This window comes from Mustela lutreola, chromosome 12, assembly GCF_030435805.1.
Source record: "Mustela lutreola isolate mMusLut2 chromosome 12, mMusLut2.pri, whole genome shotgun sequence".
Taxonomy (NCBI): domain Eukaryota; kingdom Metazoa; phylum Chordata; class Mammalia; order Carnivora; family Mustelidae; genus Mustela; species Mustela lutreola.
In genome coordinates this window covers 34,306,950-34,325,000 of record NC_081301.1, presented here as the reverse complement: position 1 = coordinate 34,325,000, position 18,051 = coordinate 34,306,950, and the positions used below count along the sequence as shown (strand labels likewise).

Below are 18,051 nucleotides of genomic sequence, written 5' to 3'. Positions count from 1 at the left end.
GAGCACCTTCAATTAGCCTTAGACTAGATTTTCATGCCACTCAGAATCTAGTGCCTTCCACTCTGATTGTTAAAGCCCTAAGTGATCTAGTTCTTCTCCATCTCTAGAACCTCCTCTTCTCCCACTCTTCACCTACTACACTTGCAAATTTACAGATACTTTTCAGATACTTGAATTTGGTAAACCTAGGCCCACCTCAGGGGTTTACATCCCTGTGCCTCATGCCTTCGGCCTAGAATGCTGTCCCCATTCATTTCATACTTCGGGGGGGATGGAGGTGGGACTGGTCACAAAAAATGACCCTCCCAGTGAGAGTTTCTCAAAAATTCAATCTTAAGTCACCACCAGCAACTCTCAATCATATAACTCTGTTTTCATTGCCTGTGTGCCATTTATTACTATCTGATATTGTGTGTGTGTGTGTGTGTGTGTGTTTTGTCGGTTTATCTGTCTTCCACCACGGTTTATCTGTCTTCCACCACGGGAGATGTGAGCAGTGATCTTTTTGTCTCACTTCTTGATTACCTGTTCTATTCTAAGATATCTAGCATGTATTAGGCACTCAGTAATTATTTATTTAGTAAATCAGTGAAAGAATGCATGTATATGCTCATGCCATGTGCCCAGCACTCAGGTCATGATCCCAGGGTCCTGAGATTGAGGCCTGCATTGGGCTCTCTGTGCAGCAGGGAGTTTGCCTCCTCCTCTCTCTCTGCCTGCTTCTCTGCCTACTTGTGATCTCTCTCTGTCAAATAAGTAAATAAAAATCTTTAAAAAAAAAAGAAATCACTGATGGAGGCATCCTTGAACTTGTTCTGCTGTACTTGTCCCTTCCTTTCCCCCATACCCAAACTAGTCTCTTAAAAGTCATCAGCGTACTGTTCTATATTTCTTTCTACTTCTAATAAACCCATTACAATCTGGTTTGCACTTCTACCCCTCGAATAAACTGTTCACAACAGGTTCCAGTTGCCAGCTACTTCCCAATCGCTAATCCAGTGCATTTCATAGTCTTTATCTTATTTAACCCATCAGTAGCTTTTGACAACATCTTCCGTCATGACACATTGTGTTCTGCCTTCACATCCATGACATATCTCTGGGTTTTATTTCTTTCTCTTAAACCACGTATATGCTCATGGTTGCAATTTTGTGTCACATCAGGTAACACAAAGATGGAAAAATAATTTCTGCTTAACAATTTCATGTCTTCCTGGAATTGTATACCTGAACAAATGTGTGAACCACTGCAGTAAGTGAGTGGTACATTGCTTGTTTGCATCCCTATCAAATCTGTGCTTGATGACCTTCAGCTTGTCTTCATTAATGAACCACATTTTTTTATTGGAGAATATAAGACCTTTTGCTGTGTTTTTTTTTTTATTATATCCCAATTGGTAAGAGCTGAGGTTGTGAATTCTATTTTGTGTAACCTGTATAGTCATTTCCAGTAGAAAAGAGCTTCTGGGTTACTTTTACCCTCTAGTTTTCCATTTTGGAAATAGAAACTGAAAGTAAAGTTGTTTGAAAACAGTTTTTATAACCTATAGATAATTTTCTGGTGTCAAGAAAGTAAAACCTCCACAGACCACCTGTTTGCCACCTTAAACAATAGTAACAAAATTAGTTGGCAGAACAGCACTCTTCGTTATTGCATTCCATTGAAGAACATAAGCAGGGTAAGCCTGGCTGGCTCTGTCTGGGGAGTCTGCAGTTCTTGACCTTGGGGTCATGAGTTCAAGCTCTGTGTTGGGTATACCGTTGACCTAAAAAAAGATAAAAAGAAAGAGAGAAAGGGAAAAAGAAAGAGAAAGAGAAAAGAAACTTACCCAAGTTTATACCCCATCCTTAGCTTTCTTCCAGTATCCAAAAGGAGTGGAGTGGGAGGGCAATTGGGTTTTTCTCCTTCTGTTTAAGGCCCCCGCTGCCTCAGGGGTTTTGCTCTGTTTTCTCCCTTTTCTCTTGTTTCCAACTCCTCCATCTCTACTAGCTTTCTCAGGTGTTCAGATCTCCCTCTCTCTCTCATTCTAATAGCAAACTCCACCAAACCCCCTTCCTAGGTCTTGCTCAATCTTCTTCTGCCCCCTTGTTATTTAGCTTCTCGAAGTAATGTATACCTTTTGTTTTATATTTTCAACCTCTGTTCAGTTTTTTAAAATATTTCCTACTGGGATGCCTGGGTGGTTCAGTTGGTTAAGCATCTACCTTTGGCTTAGGTCATGATCCCAGAGTCCTGGGATCAAGTTCCATATCTGGCTCCTTGCTCAGTGGGGAGCCTGCTGCTCCCTCTGCTCGTGCTCTCTCTCTTTCTAATAAATAAATAAAATCTCTAAAAAAATTTTTCTTATTGTTAAATGTAACATACATATTAAAAAGTGCATAAAACGTATACAGTTTAGTAAATGAGTTACATAACATACACAGAAGTTCTGTAACACCACTGTGTTCAAGAAATAGAAAATTGTGGCTACCCAGAAAGCCTTTGTGAATTGTTTTCTCCCCTCAGGAGTAACCACCATCCTGGCTTCTGTGGGGTTATCATTTCTTGTTCTTCCTTACGGTTTTGTCACCTTTTTATTCACTGCTTCACTCTTCAACCTGTTTGCCTTCTACTCTTTTTTATCTTTCCACTAATTCCAAGATTCTCACACTAAGGTTATCGATGAAAGGTTGACAAATCTAACAGATGTTTCTCAGTTCTGATCTCAGTAAGCCTCTCCAATATATGACACTGAAGCTCAGTTCATCCTTTTTGAAGCTGTTCTCTAAGGTCTTTGACTGTATTCTCCTGTGGTTCTGCCTCCTTCAAACTGTCCTTCTCTGTCCTTTTCTCAGGCTCCTTTGTCTGCCCCTTAAGTGTTGTTCCCGGGTTCTGTCCTGCGTCACTGCTGCTCATACTGGGTATGGCGGTGATGTCCGCTCAGGTCACCTGAGTCTCCACTACTATCCAGATTTCTTCCAGATAGACCTGGAAGCTCACACTTGTTCCTTAAGCTTTAATCTCACGTAGACACCTGCCTGGTGGACATCTCTACCAAAATACACAACATCCAAGTTAGACTTCATTATCTTTCCCTCTAATTTGGCTCTTTTTTTCCCCTGCCTTTTCTGAAACAAGTGTTGGTACTACTGCTAATTCACCCAACTTAGAAACCCCAAAAGTATTCCATTTTCTCCTTTCCTTCATTCCGTGTCTTTCCAGTGTTCGAGTGATACTGGTTTTATCACCTCATGTATTTGCCAAATCTGTTCCCTTTTTCCTAGCTTGTACTTTACTCTTAGGACTTTAGGTCCTCATCACCTCACTGACTTTCCTTACAGCCACCTTCTCACTGCATCCAACCTTCTCCTCTCGTACTCACTACCACCCCTCCCCTCCACCCCTGCAAACTTCAAGCCCAAATGGTTTTCCAAAATAAAATTCTAACTGTTTGGCTCCTACATGTAAAACTACACTTAAAATGGAAAAGCCCAGATAAACCCCAAGCTCCTTAAGATAATTTATAAGGCCCTCCCTTCTTTGCCCTGCTTTCTCCAGCCTCATTTGTCAAGTTCACCTGGATGTGCGCGTTGTACGTTGTCAGCATGTATGCTCCTTCTCAGTTTCATGCCATTGTTCATCCTGTCCCTTTTACCTAAGACTTTCCATTTGACTTCTACTTAATCCTTTGAGAGTAGATTTCAGTTTGACACTTCGAAGAAAGCTTTCCCTGACTTCTTCTACCCCATCCGATAGTGGGTCTCTCTTGCCACTGCGTTCATACCTTGTACATGTTTCTGTCACTGTGCTTATTACATCGTTCTGTCATTATTTATTTATATGTCTGTCACGTTCTACTCACCTTTTGTGCTTCTCTGAGAGACCTGATACCAAGCACAGTCCTGGGCACAGCGCCGAATGGAATGAGGAGTGAAGGAAAGGAAAGAACACACTGATTTCAAGTCTGAAAGAATGTCTTGTTACACACTTTAACACAGACAACCATCTGGACACGAGGTCCTCACACAAAACTCTAGGAGGCCGTCTCTCTAAGGAGTCTCTTACCGAAAAGGAGCTCTTCGGGAAAGAATCAGGTTTCAATTTTCTTCTAACATGTAATAAATCCTCGCAAATACTCATGTTGCAGACCAAACCTGGACCACCCAAAAAGCCGAAGACCCCTTCTGGACAATCAGCCTTAGTGTATTGCTACAACTGTGGGCAAGAAGGCCATTATGGACACGTAAGTTTGAGTAGTGTTGGGGCATAAAGCATTCTATTTTGCTGGGAGTGGTTGCCAAAAGATGAAACGAGTGTAATTCTAAATGCTTACTTTTTTAATAAACTAACATCCTGAAGTAAGATTTTGTATATTTTCAGCCAGCTGCCTTCTTCCATCCCTGCCAGAGTAAGGGATCTGTAAGAGCATATTCTTCTAATTATTTTAAATATACAGGAACAAGTTAGGCTAAAACAAACACAGAAGCCATAAAATCAATCAGACAGATAGAAGTAGTCAGCAGAATGGTTACAGTTCTCGTGAGTTCTTATGTTTGCTATGACTTTGACACAGCTAGATCCTGATTTTAGATTTTCTGTGTAGTTCTCCAGTATCTCCAGTGTTCACACACAGTACCCTTAAATCTTCATCACGCACCTCTAAACCCCAATGCTGTTGAAAAGACAGAAGGGCTGCATCATTGACTAGCCTGCATGCGCCACAAACGTCCACATTCCCTATCCAAACTGTATGTTCCCAGCCCCAACTGAAAGGGCCAAATTATGTGTGTTTCAGGTATGGGGGTGTCAGAGCAGAAGAAACTGGTTGCCATGGGATGGGAGGGAGTCTCCTAGCCAGTTGTCTCACTAAGTATGAAGCAGCAGCTCATCTCAGAGACAGGCTGCAGTAGAATCGACTCAGAGTTCTCCTGCATTCTGGGAATCCTGTGGCAGAGGAACAAAGGCGGTGGCACAAAAAGTAGGAAATCTGTATGGAGAAAGACATCCATAGTCTCCCGTGGGCTCCTAGCAGCCTAAAAAACCAAAATAAACTAAAATCAGATCCAATCTGATGACAAGAGGTGGAAAGCATTCAGTGGGGACAGAGTCCTCAAAATGGGTAGGACTCTGAGCAGTAGGATGGGGGACGACTGCCCTTTGTGACTTGAATTCTGACCATGCAGACCCTGGGGCTGGAGCTCAGTAGCCTAGGGAGAGAGCAGAATGGCCAGGGCACCGGGGCACAGTGCACAGGCAGATGAAGTTTTTCTTCTGTGTTGGGGCAGCGGGACCAGGGGGTGAAAGGATAGAATAGGAAAGTGGGATGGAGCTCTGATCCTCAGTTCCAGTTTTTGCTCTGCTGCCGACTTAACTGTGTGACTCGAACAACCGACATTTTCTCTCTGGCCCTCAGTTTCTTTATCTACAAAGCAAAGAAGTTGTACAGGGAGATTTCTCAGTACTGACACGGGGATCCTGTTTCCAGTGTGAACAAACCCATAGTATGGTGATAAGGGTAGAGAAACCGTGCAGTGTACTTCCTTCATTTCCATAGAACTCACACTGAAAGCCTTATTAGAGAGCACTTCTTCTTACAAAATTATCATCTCTAGATCTTCTCCTGCTTTGTGCATTCCTCCTCGTTGCCAAAACTCAGATGTTGCCAACACTGTTTAGGAAACCTCTCCACATAAGCATTCCACTGCCACACAGATCACATAGGTGTACAGTTCATGCTTGCTGACCTCTTTAAAGCAAAGGCGTGTGATTTTAGCATTTATGTTTGTTCAATTAAAGAAAAACAATTACAGTTGGACACATACTGGTTACTAGTCACTCCTGCTAATGTAGATAGGAAATATATTAAAAACATTTGGAATTTATCCCTGAAATCTAGATTTAGATAGTTTCTAATTTACAATAAAGCAAATTTGGCCGCCTCGTCGCTGCCATAGATGAAGAATTCTAGATTGTTCACACTAATGAAGAAGATCAGTGGTGTGGCTAATCCAGAACAGTAGATAAATTATATAGCCAACTATCAATTGTCTGTGCTAATGGAGGGGACCAGCGATGTGGATAATCAAAATATAATTTACATTTAGCTTTGGAAAATATTTATGGTACTTATAGCTTTGTATAGTCACACCAGTCTAGACCATACAGGATCCAAATGGGAGACTATGCAGATGATTAAAGATGTCTGAGGACCCCTCCCCTTTGGTTTCAGAAATACTGCTCTATAGATGTTACCAAAGAGCCTCTTCCTGTGGAAGATATTCTGAGGTGAATGTAGCACCGCCCTGCCCTGACTCCATTCACTGTCTAGTTGGGGAGGCAGGGACCGTCGCAGGCATCTCTGCGGCAGGCAGACTGCCATAGGAAACAGTAGGAACTGTAGGCAGAGAGCCTACTCCACGAGCGTGTGAAAGTGTGAGTGGGCGCTGGGAGTGTGTCAGACCTTTAGTACCTCTTTGTAATTTTAATTATTTCTTAATATTTTATGGTTAGAGTCTCTCTTAGTCCATTTAGGCTGCTATAGACAAACTGCCATAGACTGCCTGGTTTATAAACAACAGAAATTTGTCTTGGAGTTCTAGAGGCTGGGAAGCCCAAGATCATGCAGAATCGATGTCTGGTGAGGGCTGCCTTCCTCATAGATAACACTTTCTTGTCGTGTCCTCACAGGGGTGGGACATGGTAGGGAGCTCTTGGTGGAAGGGGCCCTGTTTTATAAGAACAATTAATCCCATTTGTCAGAGCTCCACCATCAGGACCTGATCACTGCCCAAAGGCTCTACCTCCTAACAGTGTCACATTGGGGGTAAATTTTGGTTGGGGGTGAAGGGAAGGGTACAAACATTCAGACTATAACAGAATCTTAGACCCAAGTCTTGCAAGGATGTCCTTTCTTCTGGGAACTTGGAGCCACCATGGATAGTGATTTATAAAAGTAGTTCTTTATGTTACCATACAGGTTTGCCTTATAACTTGCAGGATTCAAAAAAAGCCCCCAAAGATCCAGAAAGTCAACAGCACAGTATCTCTAAAGGTAGTTGGAAGAAGGAAATAATAAAGACCCTAAATTATTAAAATAGAAAACAAAATTAATAACATCAACAAAACCAAAAGTTGGTTCTTTGAAAATATTTTCTTTTCAAAAGAAAAGACTTCTAGAAAAACTACTCAAAGAAAAGGAAAAGGTACAAATAGTGAATAAAAATTATAAATAGTTTTAAATTGTTTAATTATATGAGAATACTATACAAACTTTATAAAGTTCAAAATTAAGTCTGAAAATATAGATAAAATAAGCAGTTCTACCAAAAAAAAATACTAATTAACCAAAATGACTGAAGAAAAATCTTACGTGGGCCAATACCACTAAAAAAATTAAATTAGTAATCAGAATTCTCTCCCCTGAAATATATCAGACCCAGAGAGTTTTACAGTCAAGTTTTACCAAACCTTTATTCAGAAACAGATAATCCAAGGGAACATCACCCAGTTTATTCTGTAAAGCTATTATAAACTAAAGTTCCTTCAAAACTTTTATAGAATGATACTGTTTTTATGAAGTCTGCACACTTCAAACTTACACCATTGTTTATTGTTTATTAGTTGTTAAGAGTAAAACATATGAGAATGGCAGGCAGCAACTTTAAGACAGTGGCAGTTTCTGGAAAGGGAAAGAGAGGAATGAGACATGGGAAAGAAGATTTCAATTGTATTATTAATGCTTCACTCCTTGGGACAAAAATTGAGGTAAGTTAAAGTAAAATGTTATGATTTGATAAAGCCTAATAGTAGGTACAGATTTCTATTACTTTATACTAAAGTATGTATTTCGAATGACTCATAATTTTTTAAACTCTGCAAATTATGTTCCAAAGTGTGTGGCTACCAGCTTGGTCAGATGTCTTAGAATTATAAGTCCAATATATTATGCCAAAGTTACAATAAGTCAACTAAATGTCATGTGGCTGTTTCACATATTTTCTTCCTAAGGGGTATTCTAATTTTCTTCCATATCTAAGAAGAAATAAACATTTATAAAATACATTTTAAGCAGGATGGCAGAAGACAGAAGGAAGTTCCAAAGGGAAGCCTGTATCAGAGAAAAGAAAATGTGGTTCCAGACATATCAAATGAAAATATATCAACAGGTCGTGATAAATAAAGCCTAGTGTATTGGATGTGGCTCAGGCCAAGAATGTGATCTGGGAAATAGCAGCAGTGGAAAAGCCAGAGTCATGAGAGTGGGAAGCCAGCTTAGGGTAATGAGTGAGAGGCGTGATCTCATCTTGAGTGGGGGTAGTTAACAGAAGATTCCTTTGGGGTGTTTCAGAATTACCCGGTTTCAAGCTATATATAACCCTCCACCGCCATCCTGCTCCCCACCATAAGAACCACCGCCCTTGTTAGCAGTGAAGGGAAAAGAGCAAAGGGCTAAAAATGTACACCCACATTTAGGGTGTAAATGTGAAAGGAGAAGCACTTGATAGAAGGCTCTTTGTTGGGAGAGACAGACAAGCAAAGGTCTGAAGCAACATGAGGCCAAATAAAATAAACCCGCTAACAGAGGAAGCAGGCAAGTGCAGTGGAGATTCAGTCCCTGTTGCTGTTGACTCGGACTGGGGGCGGGGTTTGGCTGGGAAGGTTGAGAAAAGAAGGATTTCATGGGTACAGAAGGAAAGAAAATCCAAGCCTCAAAGCAGCAAGTAAGCACGGTTGGGTGTGGTTGGGTGTTACTGGATGTGATCTTCCCAGGGTCCCAGTTAAGACTGCAGCCTTAGCCAGGTATCCCTGGTGTGGGCCTCATTTCTAACTACAGTGGTTTGTAATCTTCCAGAAAGATGGTCTGAGCAGTGCCCTGGTAACATCATAATCTCAAATTTGGTAATTTGAAATAATAATTTCAAACAACTTGCAGGAATGTACAGAAAGACGAATGTTTAACCAGACCTTTCCAACATCTCCATTCATCTACTACTATGATGACAAATACGAAATTCGGGAGAGAGAACAGAGAATAAAACGAAAAGTGAAAGGTATGTTACTGACTTTTTGTGAGATCCACCTTTGTAGTAGTTCCTAAATACCTTCTTCTGCCCTGTCTTTCCCTGCTAAGGGGGTCGTTGGTTAACACAGAAAAGGTTTTTAAATAATTGCCAGAAAAACCAGAACTTTCTTGATCTCCAGAAATCAGGCACCCACCTCAGAAACTGTGTTATGTTCTATTCACAGTAAACATTTTTCTCACATAATAACCAAAATGTCCAGAACTTCCAGCCATGTAGGTATTCAGAGTTTGTAAAGGCTCCTTTGAGAGTTTTCTTTTTGGCAAGTAATTATTTTTTCCCTTTGTATATATCCCTAGTATTTTTCATGGAAAGAAAAGCTTTCTCTGCTAGGTGATTCCTGGTGATCTCTGGAGCTTCTCCAAAGAAGTCTGTTCTTACTGGCCATGATTACAGCAGAGCTTCCTGTCTACAGCCACCCTCTTGGGTTCCTTTTTTATCGTCACTAACGTAAAGTTCTTCTGTTTTATAATTTGAGCCTACTCTTTCGACTTCTTTCTTTCCATATCCTTCACGATGGTTCACCAAGTTACTTTTGTTGCTTTCAGGACAAAGCAGTTCTATATTTTTCAAGTTCACCCATACATTGTTAACTTTGCAACTTCTTGTTATTCTTTTCTCCACTTTCTCTGAGTTTGGGTCTTCTTCAAAAGGAACTACTTCTCTACTCCTGCATATTTTACATATGACATTTCATATGAACTTTATCTCAACTATAGAGAGAGAAATTATAGTACATGAAGATATTGATTAGGGAACTAAATTTAAAAACTTAAAAGAAATGCACCAAAATGTCACCTCTGAATTAAAAGATTGTGGCTACTGTTTTATTTTTTATATACTTTTCTGTATTTCCCAGGTTTTCTATAATGAGTCTTGGTAACTTTTATAATGCTAGAAAAACCATTTGTTTTCCCTTTTAACTAGTTAGATTGACAACTCTGGCTACTTTGGGTTCTCTATGGTCTATTGGAATTTTTATTTTATGATAAAGTCTATAATTAATTACCTTTGCTCTATATCCTAGAATCCATTATTTTTTGGTCCCCTAAATACTTGTATTTCCACCTGTTTTTTTATTGGCCACTTCTTTAATCTTTCAAGGTCTTGTTGGCATGCTCATTTTCATCCCTTACTGGAACCTCATCTCCTACTTACCAATTAGAATCACATCCATCAAACACTTAGAGTAAGGGTGCCAAGTCCCAGCAAAATTGAACAACAGGTCTGGTCCAAAACCTCTAAGATAGCCGTGTGTGTGTACTCTCCAGGCCAGTGATGTCCACTCTGGAGGAAAAATCTGTGCGGTATGGCATCCACCTCTAAGCCCTGTGGCCAGACTTTATCTTCAGAGGGAATTGAAATGTCATATGAGTCTATCAAAAGACCATTTTATACATCTTGTTTTACTTTATCATCAAGGGCTGCTTTATCACTGTGAGAATTTGAATTGGTCAGACCTGAGTTTTCTTCACAAAGCTAAGATGTTTACTGCTCTCACTAGTCTTCATCTCCATTGTTCAACCTAATTCAGCTGTATTGAATAGAATAAATATCATTGGATTTCTGGATATTTTCCATTTTTAGCAATCCGATGCAGAACTAGAACCATGCAGTTTTTGGTGAGTGGTTTTACCTTAGTGACAGCTATTTAGAATGTCATATCATGAACATTGCATTATCTGGTTTCCCTCTCTGCTGAGTTTTTTACAGATCTGTGACAGCTGTGCATGGACTGTCTGGTTGCTGAAAATGCAGAAATACTTTTCTATTTTCCAGAACTCCAGAAGAATGGGGATTTCCCTAGGCAGTTCAAGAGACCTCACATGGAAGTGGCAGATACACGGTCCCACCATAACAGGAAGAAGAGCCATGCCTCCCGTAAAAGTAACAGGTGGTCTCAAGAAAAGAAGGAAACCCAAAAAGAGGCGAGCAGGAGCAATAAAGAGCGTGAGAAACACAGGAAGGCTGACAGGTGTCATGAAGCAGATGAGGACTTCCCCAGGGGCCCCAAACTCCACTCTTCTCCTGGCTCTTTCAAAACCCAGAAGGCTCCCAAGTCCTTCCACCACTCGTCACATTCCCACAAGCCAAGAGAAGACAAGCCTTCCAGAGAGGGCAAGCGGAACAAGCATAAGAAAAAGGAGAGTTACTTGGAGGCCGATAGCAATGATAATTTATTTCTCATTAAGCAGAGGAAAAAGAAGTCTAAGCTGTGAGACAGCTTGTGATTCAGCTTTCTGGTGTTTGTCCGGTCTTCATGCCTAGAACATCCCGGCAGGATCTTTATTATCTGTGATTAAATAAAGTGAATCTTTTGGTTTTGTCTGTCATCTCCTCCATACCTGGAGCTGCTGAACAAAGACCATGGAGATCTCCAGTCTCTGTATCCAACAGGTTATTAGATGTAGGGAAAACAAACAAACAGGTATACTCAGATTTCCCCTGTTCCCGTCCATCATTTTTACTCAGAATCCTAGGGATAAGAAGAAACAATCTTTTCAAGAAAAAATAATTTTTTTTAATGTTCTGAAGAAATAAAAGCTCATCAAATATAATCCATCTGCAGTGGGAGTATGAAAATTAAATCCTTGCAGGAGGACAAATTTATTCCAGAATGAAAAATTCATCAATCTTTTTCAGCATTACTTTTTTGTTTTTTAACATCGGGAAGAGTAAAAGCTATAAAATCTCAATCCAGCTGTTCTCGCTCTTGAGGCTGGTGTCAGAATCTTCCAACGGTCAGAACGTGAGGCTGAAAGATCAAGGATCAAGGTGTCATCATTGAAGCCCCAAAGAGGCGGAGAATTGGTCCATAGCAAAATACCAGCGCCAATGGCATGAGATAGAGTTCCTGGGACAAGTGAAAAAGAGTCATAAAAAATTGTAACATAATCACAGTACAACAGTTCTCACCATTTTTACAGCCACACTTCAAGGAGACTGTCACTCAGATGTATAGAGATGGCTACTACTGGCAACTTAAAACACTGTTTTATTTTCACGGGTTTTTTTAACTACCACAAGGCTATACAGAAATTTTTGTACCTGTGAATTTTTGTACTTATCAAAGCCTAATGTTAGAATCGGAAAAATAAAATGTCTGAAATAGAGTAAATAAGCTTGTCTGTTATGTAACAAGGCAGTGTGAGTTTGGGTGACAAAGGGCATGGTTGGGTTAGACAAGGGACTGAAGTTATACAGGCTCCACGTACCGGGCTCCCAAGGCCCTTGTTGGCCAAGCACTAGCTCTATGCCAGAAGAGAATGAGATGGAGTCAGTTAACCAGGGCAGTTCTATAATGTCGCGTTCTTAGTTTGTGTTTTACTCTCTGTGAAGTACATGAATTGCTGTGTATCTGGTAGGATCCGCCCTCTTACCTTCTGCAGGGAAAGGGAGAGTGTCTCCCCCTAAAATAGCTTCAGCGTCAACTGAAGTCTTCAGCCCACCGCCCTCCTCGTGGCTACCCTGCTCTCAACTAAGTCTAAGTTGTTCTTTGTGTGTTGCTTCATGGCTTCCTAACCTCAGCTGGGCTTGTTTTGACCTTCAGGTAAGTGGCCAGAGTCTTTTACAACCCCGCTAAAAGTAACAGTCATGAGAAATGGCTTCACACAGTGATAAATCTGAAATAATTCATGGTAGTCCTCATTAAGACCTGGGACAGGCATGGCTTGTTTTTGGTGTGGTGTGACTGTCATTGCTTCCGCTACAAAGGCGTCTTCTTCCAGGGCAGAGGGGATTCCTTACGTTCTTTCATACATGGCAGATTATTTGGAGAAAAGAAGAAAAAGGGCTTTTTTTTTTTTTTAATTCACTTCTGCATATTAGCCTATACCGCCCCCCCATTTATTTTTTTTATTTTTTAATTAGACAAGCTCTAGGATATATACTCTAGGATATAATTTACCCTTCAGGTCCCTGCATTTTTTTTTTTTAATTAAAGATTTTATTGATTTGACAGACAGAGATCACAAGTAGGCAGAGAGGCAGGCAGAGAGAGAGAGAAGAGGAAGCAGGCTCCTTGCTAAGTAGAGCCCAAACTGGGGCTCGATCCCAGGACCCTGAGATCATGGCATGAGCTGAAGGCAGAGGCTTCAACCCACTGAGCCACCCAGGCGCCCTAGGATATATACTCTAGGATATAATTTACCCTTCAGGTCCATGCATTTTTTTTTTTTATTAAAGATTTTATTGATTTGACAGACAGAGATCACAAGTAGGCAGAGAGGCAGGCAGAGAGAGAGAGAAGAGGAAGCAGGCTCCTTGCTAAGTAGAGTCCAAACTGGGGCTCGATCCCAGGACCCTGAGATCATGGCATGAGCTGAAGGCAGAGGCTTCAACCCACTGAGCCACCCAGGCGCCCTAGGATATATACTCTAGGATATAATTTATCCTTCAGGTCCATGCATTTTTTTTTTTTTATTAAAGATTTTATTGATTTGACAGAGATCACAAGTAGGCAGAGAGGCAGGCAGAGAGAGAGAGAAGAGGAAGCAGGCTCCTTGCTAAGTAGAGCCCAAACTGGGGCTCGATCCCAGGACCCTGAGATCATGGCATGAACTGAAGGCAGAGGCTTCAACCCACTGAGCCACCCAGGCGCCCCAGTCCATGCATTTTTATGCAGACAGGAAAGCAGCTGAGCTGGTTCTACTTGTGGGCTTTGGGATGGTAGGAAAGAGCAAAAACGGGAGCTTCTGCTCCCATTAACTCTTCGTTGCCTTGGCCCTGAGTCTTTCACCAAGTGTTCAGTTAAAGTCATTCCATCAGGGACTCACACACTAATTTTCCATACGAAAATGAGGAGTTAAAAATATAATAGAGATTCCACAATTGAGCAGATAATATTTTACTTGGATAAATACAATTGAGAAGAAGCAGATGTCGCAAACAATAAGAATCTGTTCAGTTGCTAAGTTTGAGCAGGCTAAACATCTTTGGCCTCTGGCCCCGCTTAGATTACAGGGAGCCTAAGTGAGTCCTTCCCTGGGTGATAGCTTGCTTCGTGTGAATCGAATTCTTAGAATCGAATGGAGAGAAACTGCCTCCTGTTCTCTCAATAGAAAGTCTTGTTTTCATGGTCCGTGCTATTTGCAGTCCCTATTATTCAATCTTTGTTTTTGTTATACAAGGGTTACATGTTCATTTGAAGGAAGAAGAAAATTTTAAAAATCATACAGATTCTTACACCCAAAGATAGGTTAGAATTCTTAGTCGACCTTTTTCTATACATATTTACGTTGTTTTGTAACCTGTTTTTTCAGTTAATGCATTGTAAAAATCTTTTTTCCAATCCAGTATGTGTCGACATCATTATTTGTAATGGCTCCGTAATATCCTGTTGTATGGCTGCACCATAACTTACTTAACCAGCTTCCTGTTGTTGAACATTTTCATTGTTTCTAATTTTCATTATCTTAAAAAATTCTATGCACATCTTATCTTCTCTGATTATTCTGTTGTGATAAAATAGAATTTGTGGGTCTAAAAAAATAATGCATGTATTTCATGCGCCTTTTAACATATATTGCCAGATTCCATTCCCAAAAAGTCCTAATCCTCCCCAGTCATTTATGCATTCCTGGTAGTGTGTGAGAGAGTTTGTCTTTCCACTCCCACAATAATGGGTTATTGTCATTCCTTTTTCTCTTGGCCTCTCTGATGGGCAGTGAAACACTATTTGTTAGTGCTACAGTGAAAAGAGTGATATGTGCTGTGTGTAAAGAGGCAAGATTAATTGTATATCAATCTGTTGATAAAAGATACGGAGAGAAGCTTTCTCATAGGAAATAACCAAAAAGTCCTCTGCCAACAAAAGATTACATACAAAATAAGAGACTTTCATTCCTGCATAGCTGTCTTGATCCCCTGATAGTACCATTTTTGATTTTCACAATTTAGAAGGTACTACTGGCATCTTATGACTAGAGGCCAGGGGTGCTGCTGGGCATCCTGTGTTATGCAGGACAGCTCTTCAAAACAAAGAAATATCAGCCCCAGATGTCTCATCCCAGAAGTAATTCTGCCAGTGAGAAGGGGAGCACAGGTGTCCTGCTACATCTGAAAGTAAGAGCCAATGTATCCTTCTCTTACAAGGCTTATTCTGTCATCAAACTGTGCTGATATTTGAGAGTTTGGTGTGACATGTCCCATTCATCTAAAATAAGGAGACCAGCTCCATGGCATGAAGGGCTACAGAACTTCTGGACCACTTTGTGGAAGGACAGGGCTACTGGAGACAGCCGGCTGAGGGGAGTTACTTACTGGTCTAACTGGGAAGCAAAAGCACTAGGGCATCAAAAAGGGTGTAAGCTCCATTGAGATAAATAATCATGGCATGAGAACTAAGGGAGTCAGCTGGTGGGGAAGGAAGGAGTTGGAGATTGTCTAGTGGGACATTCAGTTGGTCAAGAATGTCAGGCTGTAGGAATCATCACTAGGACCCAGGCCTATCATAAGCTCTTAGGTTTTACACTTGGGGTTAACATTCAGAGAAGTATCATTTGTTGGAAGACATGCTCTATTACGCATGCCTTGAAAGAATCACTTTGCCTGATGAAGCTATTTCACTGTTGCTCTTTCCAGAGAGAACAACTTAAATTGCTGGTGCCTTTAATGCGTATGTGATGTATACAATGGACATTGTACACACCCATCCTAACAGCTTTGTAAATAAATCACTTCTTCTTCTTTTAAGATTTTATTTATTTGACAGAGACAGTGAGAGAGGGAACACAAGCAGGGGGAATGGGAGAGGGAGAAGCAGGCTTCCCGCAAAGCAGGGAGCCCAATGTGGGGCCGATCCCAGGACCCTGAGACCATGACCAGAGCTGTGCCCCGGAAATAAGTCACTTCTTTTTTTTTTTTAAAGATTTTATTTATTTATTTGACAGAGATCACAAGTAGGCAGAGAGGCAGGCAGAGGGAGAGAGAGAAGTAGGCTCCCTGCTGAGCAGAGAGCCCAATGTGGGGCTCGATCCCAGGACTCTGGGATCATGACCTGAGCTGAAGGCAGAGGCTTTAACCCACTGAGCCACCCAGGTGCCCCAATAAGTCACTTCTTAAACCGCTATTAGGAAGTGTTTCCAGTTAAACACGATAAGGGAGTGGGGAAGTGAGGCAGGAAAGAGAAGGGATCCAAGCCTTATCAAGTCAAGTCCTGCCCCCCTCCCAATATTTCCCCCCAAACCGCCCCCCCACCAGGAGCATTGAAATCTAAAGGAGCACTAGAGACAATGTAGGCCATACCTCAAGCTGCCCTATCAAGGGCAAAGGAGCAGAGTGTGTGTGTGATTTTTGTTTTGTTTTAAATCAGTCATTTGAGAGCTGTCCTCAGGAGCCTTTCTCTTAATCTATAGTGACCCTGGCTGTCTCTGCACCCAGGCAAAGTGGGTTCGGCAGCTTGAAGGCAGCCTTTGGCAGAAATGCAGGGATGTGAACAGAACATCAGTATCCTCTGCTACAATCCTAATCTCAGAACAGTCCTTCCCACAAAAGGATGTCCACCAAAATAATTTTTTTAAAGACTTTATTTGAGAAAGAGAGAGCATAAGTGGGGTAGAGGGGCAGAGGGAGAGGGAGAAGCAGGCTCCCTGCTGAGCAGGGCGCCCAATGTGGGCTCCATCCCAGGAACTTGAGATCACGACCTAGGCTAAATGTAGGCACTTAACCAACTAAACCACCCAGGTGCCCTATATTCACCAAAATAGTTTCTTAAGTTACTTTTGAATAGAGAAAAATACAACCTTATATATATTATATGTACCCATTTTCTCAGTAAGTTTATGAGCATAAGATACCCATATATGACTGCAGCATAAAAGAGTTAGAAGACCGAATATATTGCATTTGTCAGTGTCATCAAAAGCAGTTTCAGGAATTACTACTTCCAGACAAGATTATAGGGACCAGATTTACCCTCCATCCTGAAACCAGGTAAAAAATATATGAAGTAGTTTTCAAGACACTGAATGTCAGGGTGCCTGGGTGGCTCAGTTGTTAAGCAGCTGCCTTTTCAGCTCAGGTCATGATCCCAGGGTCCTGGGATGGAGCCCAGCATCCTTTTCTCTCTCCTACTCCCTCTGATTGTGTTCCCTCTCTCACTGTGTCTCTCTGCCAAAAAATAAATAAAACCTTTTAAAAAAAAAAAAAAGACACTGAAAGCCAGACAAGGAAGTACAGTGAACATTGAGAGACGCCCAATAAGCAAGGTGCACTGTATGGTTGCCCCACCTGACTGCTGAGGGGTTTCCTATTGTGGAGCAAGAAGGGCAAACCCAGGAATAGCCTGGTGGTCCCCCTGAGGTAAGGAAACAGAGCTCAGAGTCTGGAAAAGCCAAAGTGTTTTGACTACAGCTCTGATTACCAGAGAGGAAAGAGCTGCACAGAGAGAACCCAGAGATCTGCAGAGGGTCCCTCTCAAGTCTTTGGGCTGAGTACTGGTTAGTGTACCTGTGTGAGGAAATCAACTAAAAGGATTGGAGGAAACTTTCTGGACCTCATAATGGGCCACAAATTCATTTCTCTTCTCAACAGTCAGAGTGGAAAATCGCATGGTTGGTGTGGCACTGACCATAATACTGAGAAGAGTCTTTGCCTCGGTAATGGGGGGAATTTGCCCCGGTCTAAACTCCTCTGTGGTTCTGCCTAACTCACTTAAAAGCAAGATCTGAACGAATCGGACTGTTTCCAATAACAACCGATTACAAGAATACAGCTCAAGAATATTTATAGGAATAAAAATATACAGTACTCAATAATTTAAAATCCATGGTGAAATATGTGAAAAATGCAGATTAATCGAGTAACAGCAGATCCCTGGTTGCCTGGGAGGTGGGGATGCTTGGGAAGGATGGGAAGTAAAGATCACAACGGGGCACAAGAAAACTTGGGGGTTAGTGAGTATGTTCATTATCTTGTTTATGACGGTTTTGTAAGTGTGTACATATGTCAAAGCAAGAACTAGTTTCATAATCTATTGGGAACATTTTAATA

At 41.3% G+C, this 18,051-nt stretch overlaps 1 protein-coding gene across 5 annotated transcripts in view; it reads left to right on the top strand.

Annotated features, from left to right (window-relative positions):
- Positions 1-12,181, top strand: part of ZCCHC7 (zinc finger CCHC-type containing 7) — a 246,328-nt gene extending 234,147 nt beyond the window's left edge. For all 5 annotated transcript variants that reach the window (XM_059143189.1, XM_059143192.1, XM_059143188.1 and 2 more), the window contains 3 exons: positions 4,128-4,223; positions 8,913-9,030; positions 10,840-12,181. In XM_059143189.1, the coding sequence (XP_058999172.1) occupies positions 4,128-4,223; positions 8,913-9,030; positions 10,840-11,279 (654 nt within the window). In that variant the 3' untranslated portion in view covers positions 11,280-12,181. The remainder of the gene's footprint in view (positions 1-4,127; positions 4,224-8,912; positions 9,031-10,839) is intronic.
- Positions 12,182-18,051: the final 5,870 nt, after the last annotated feature.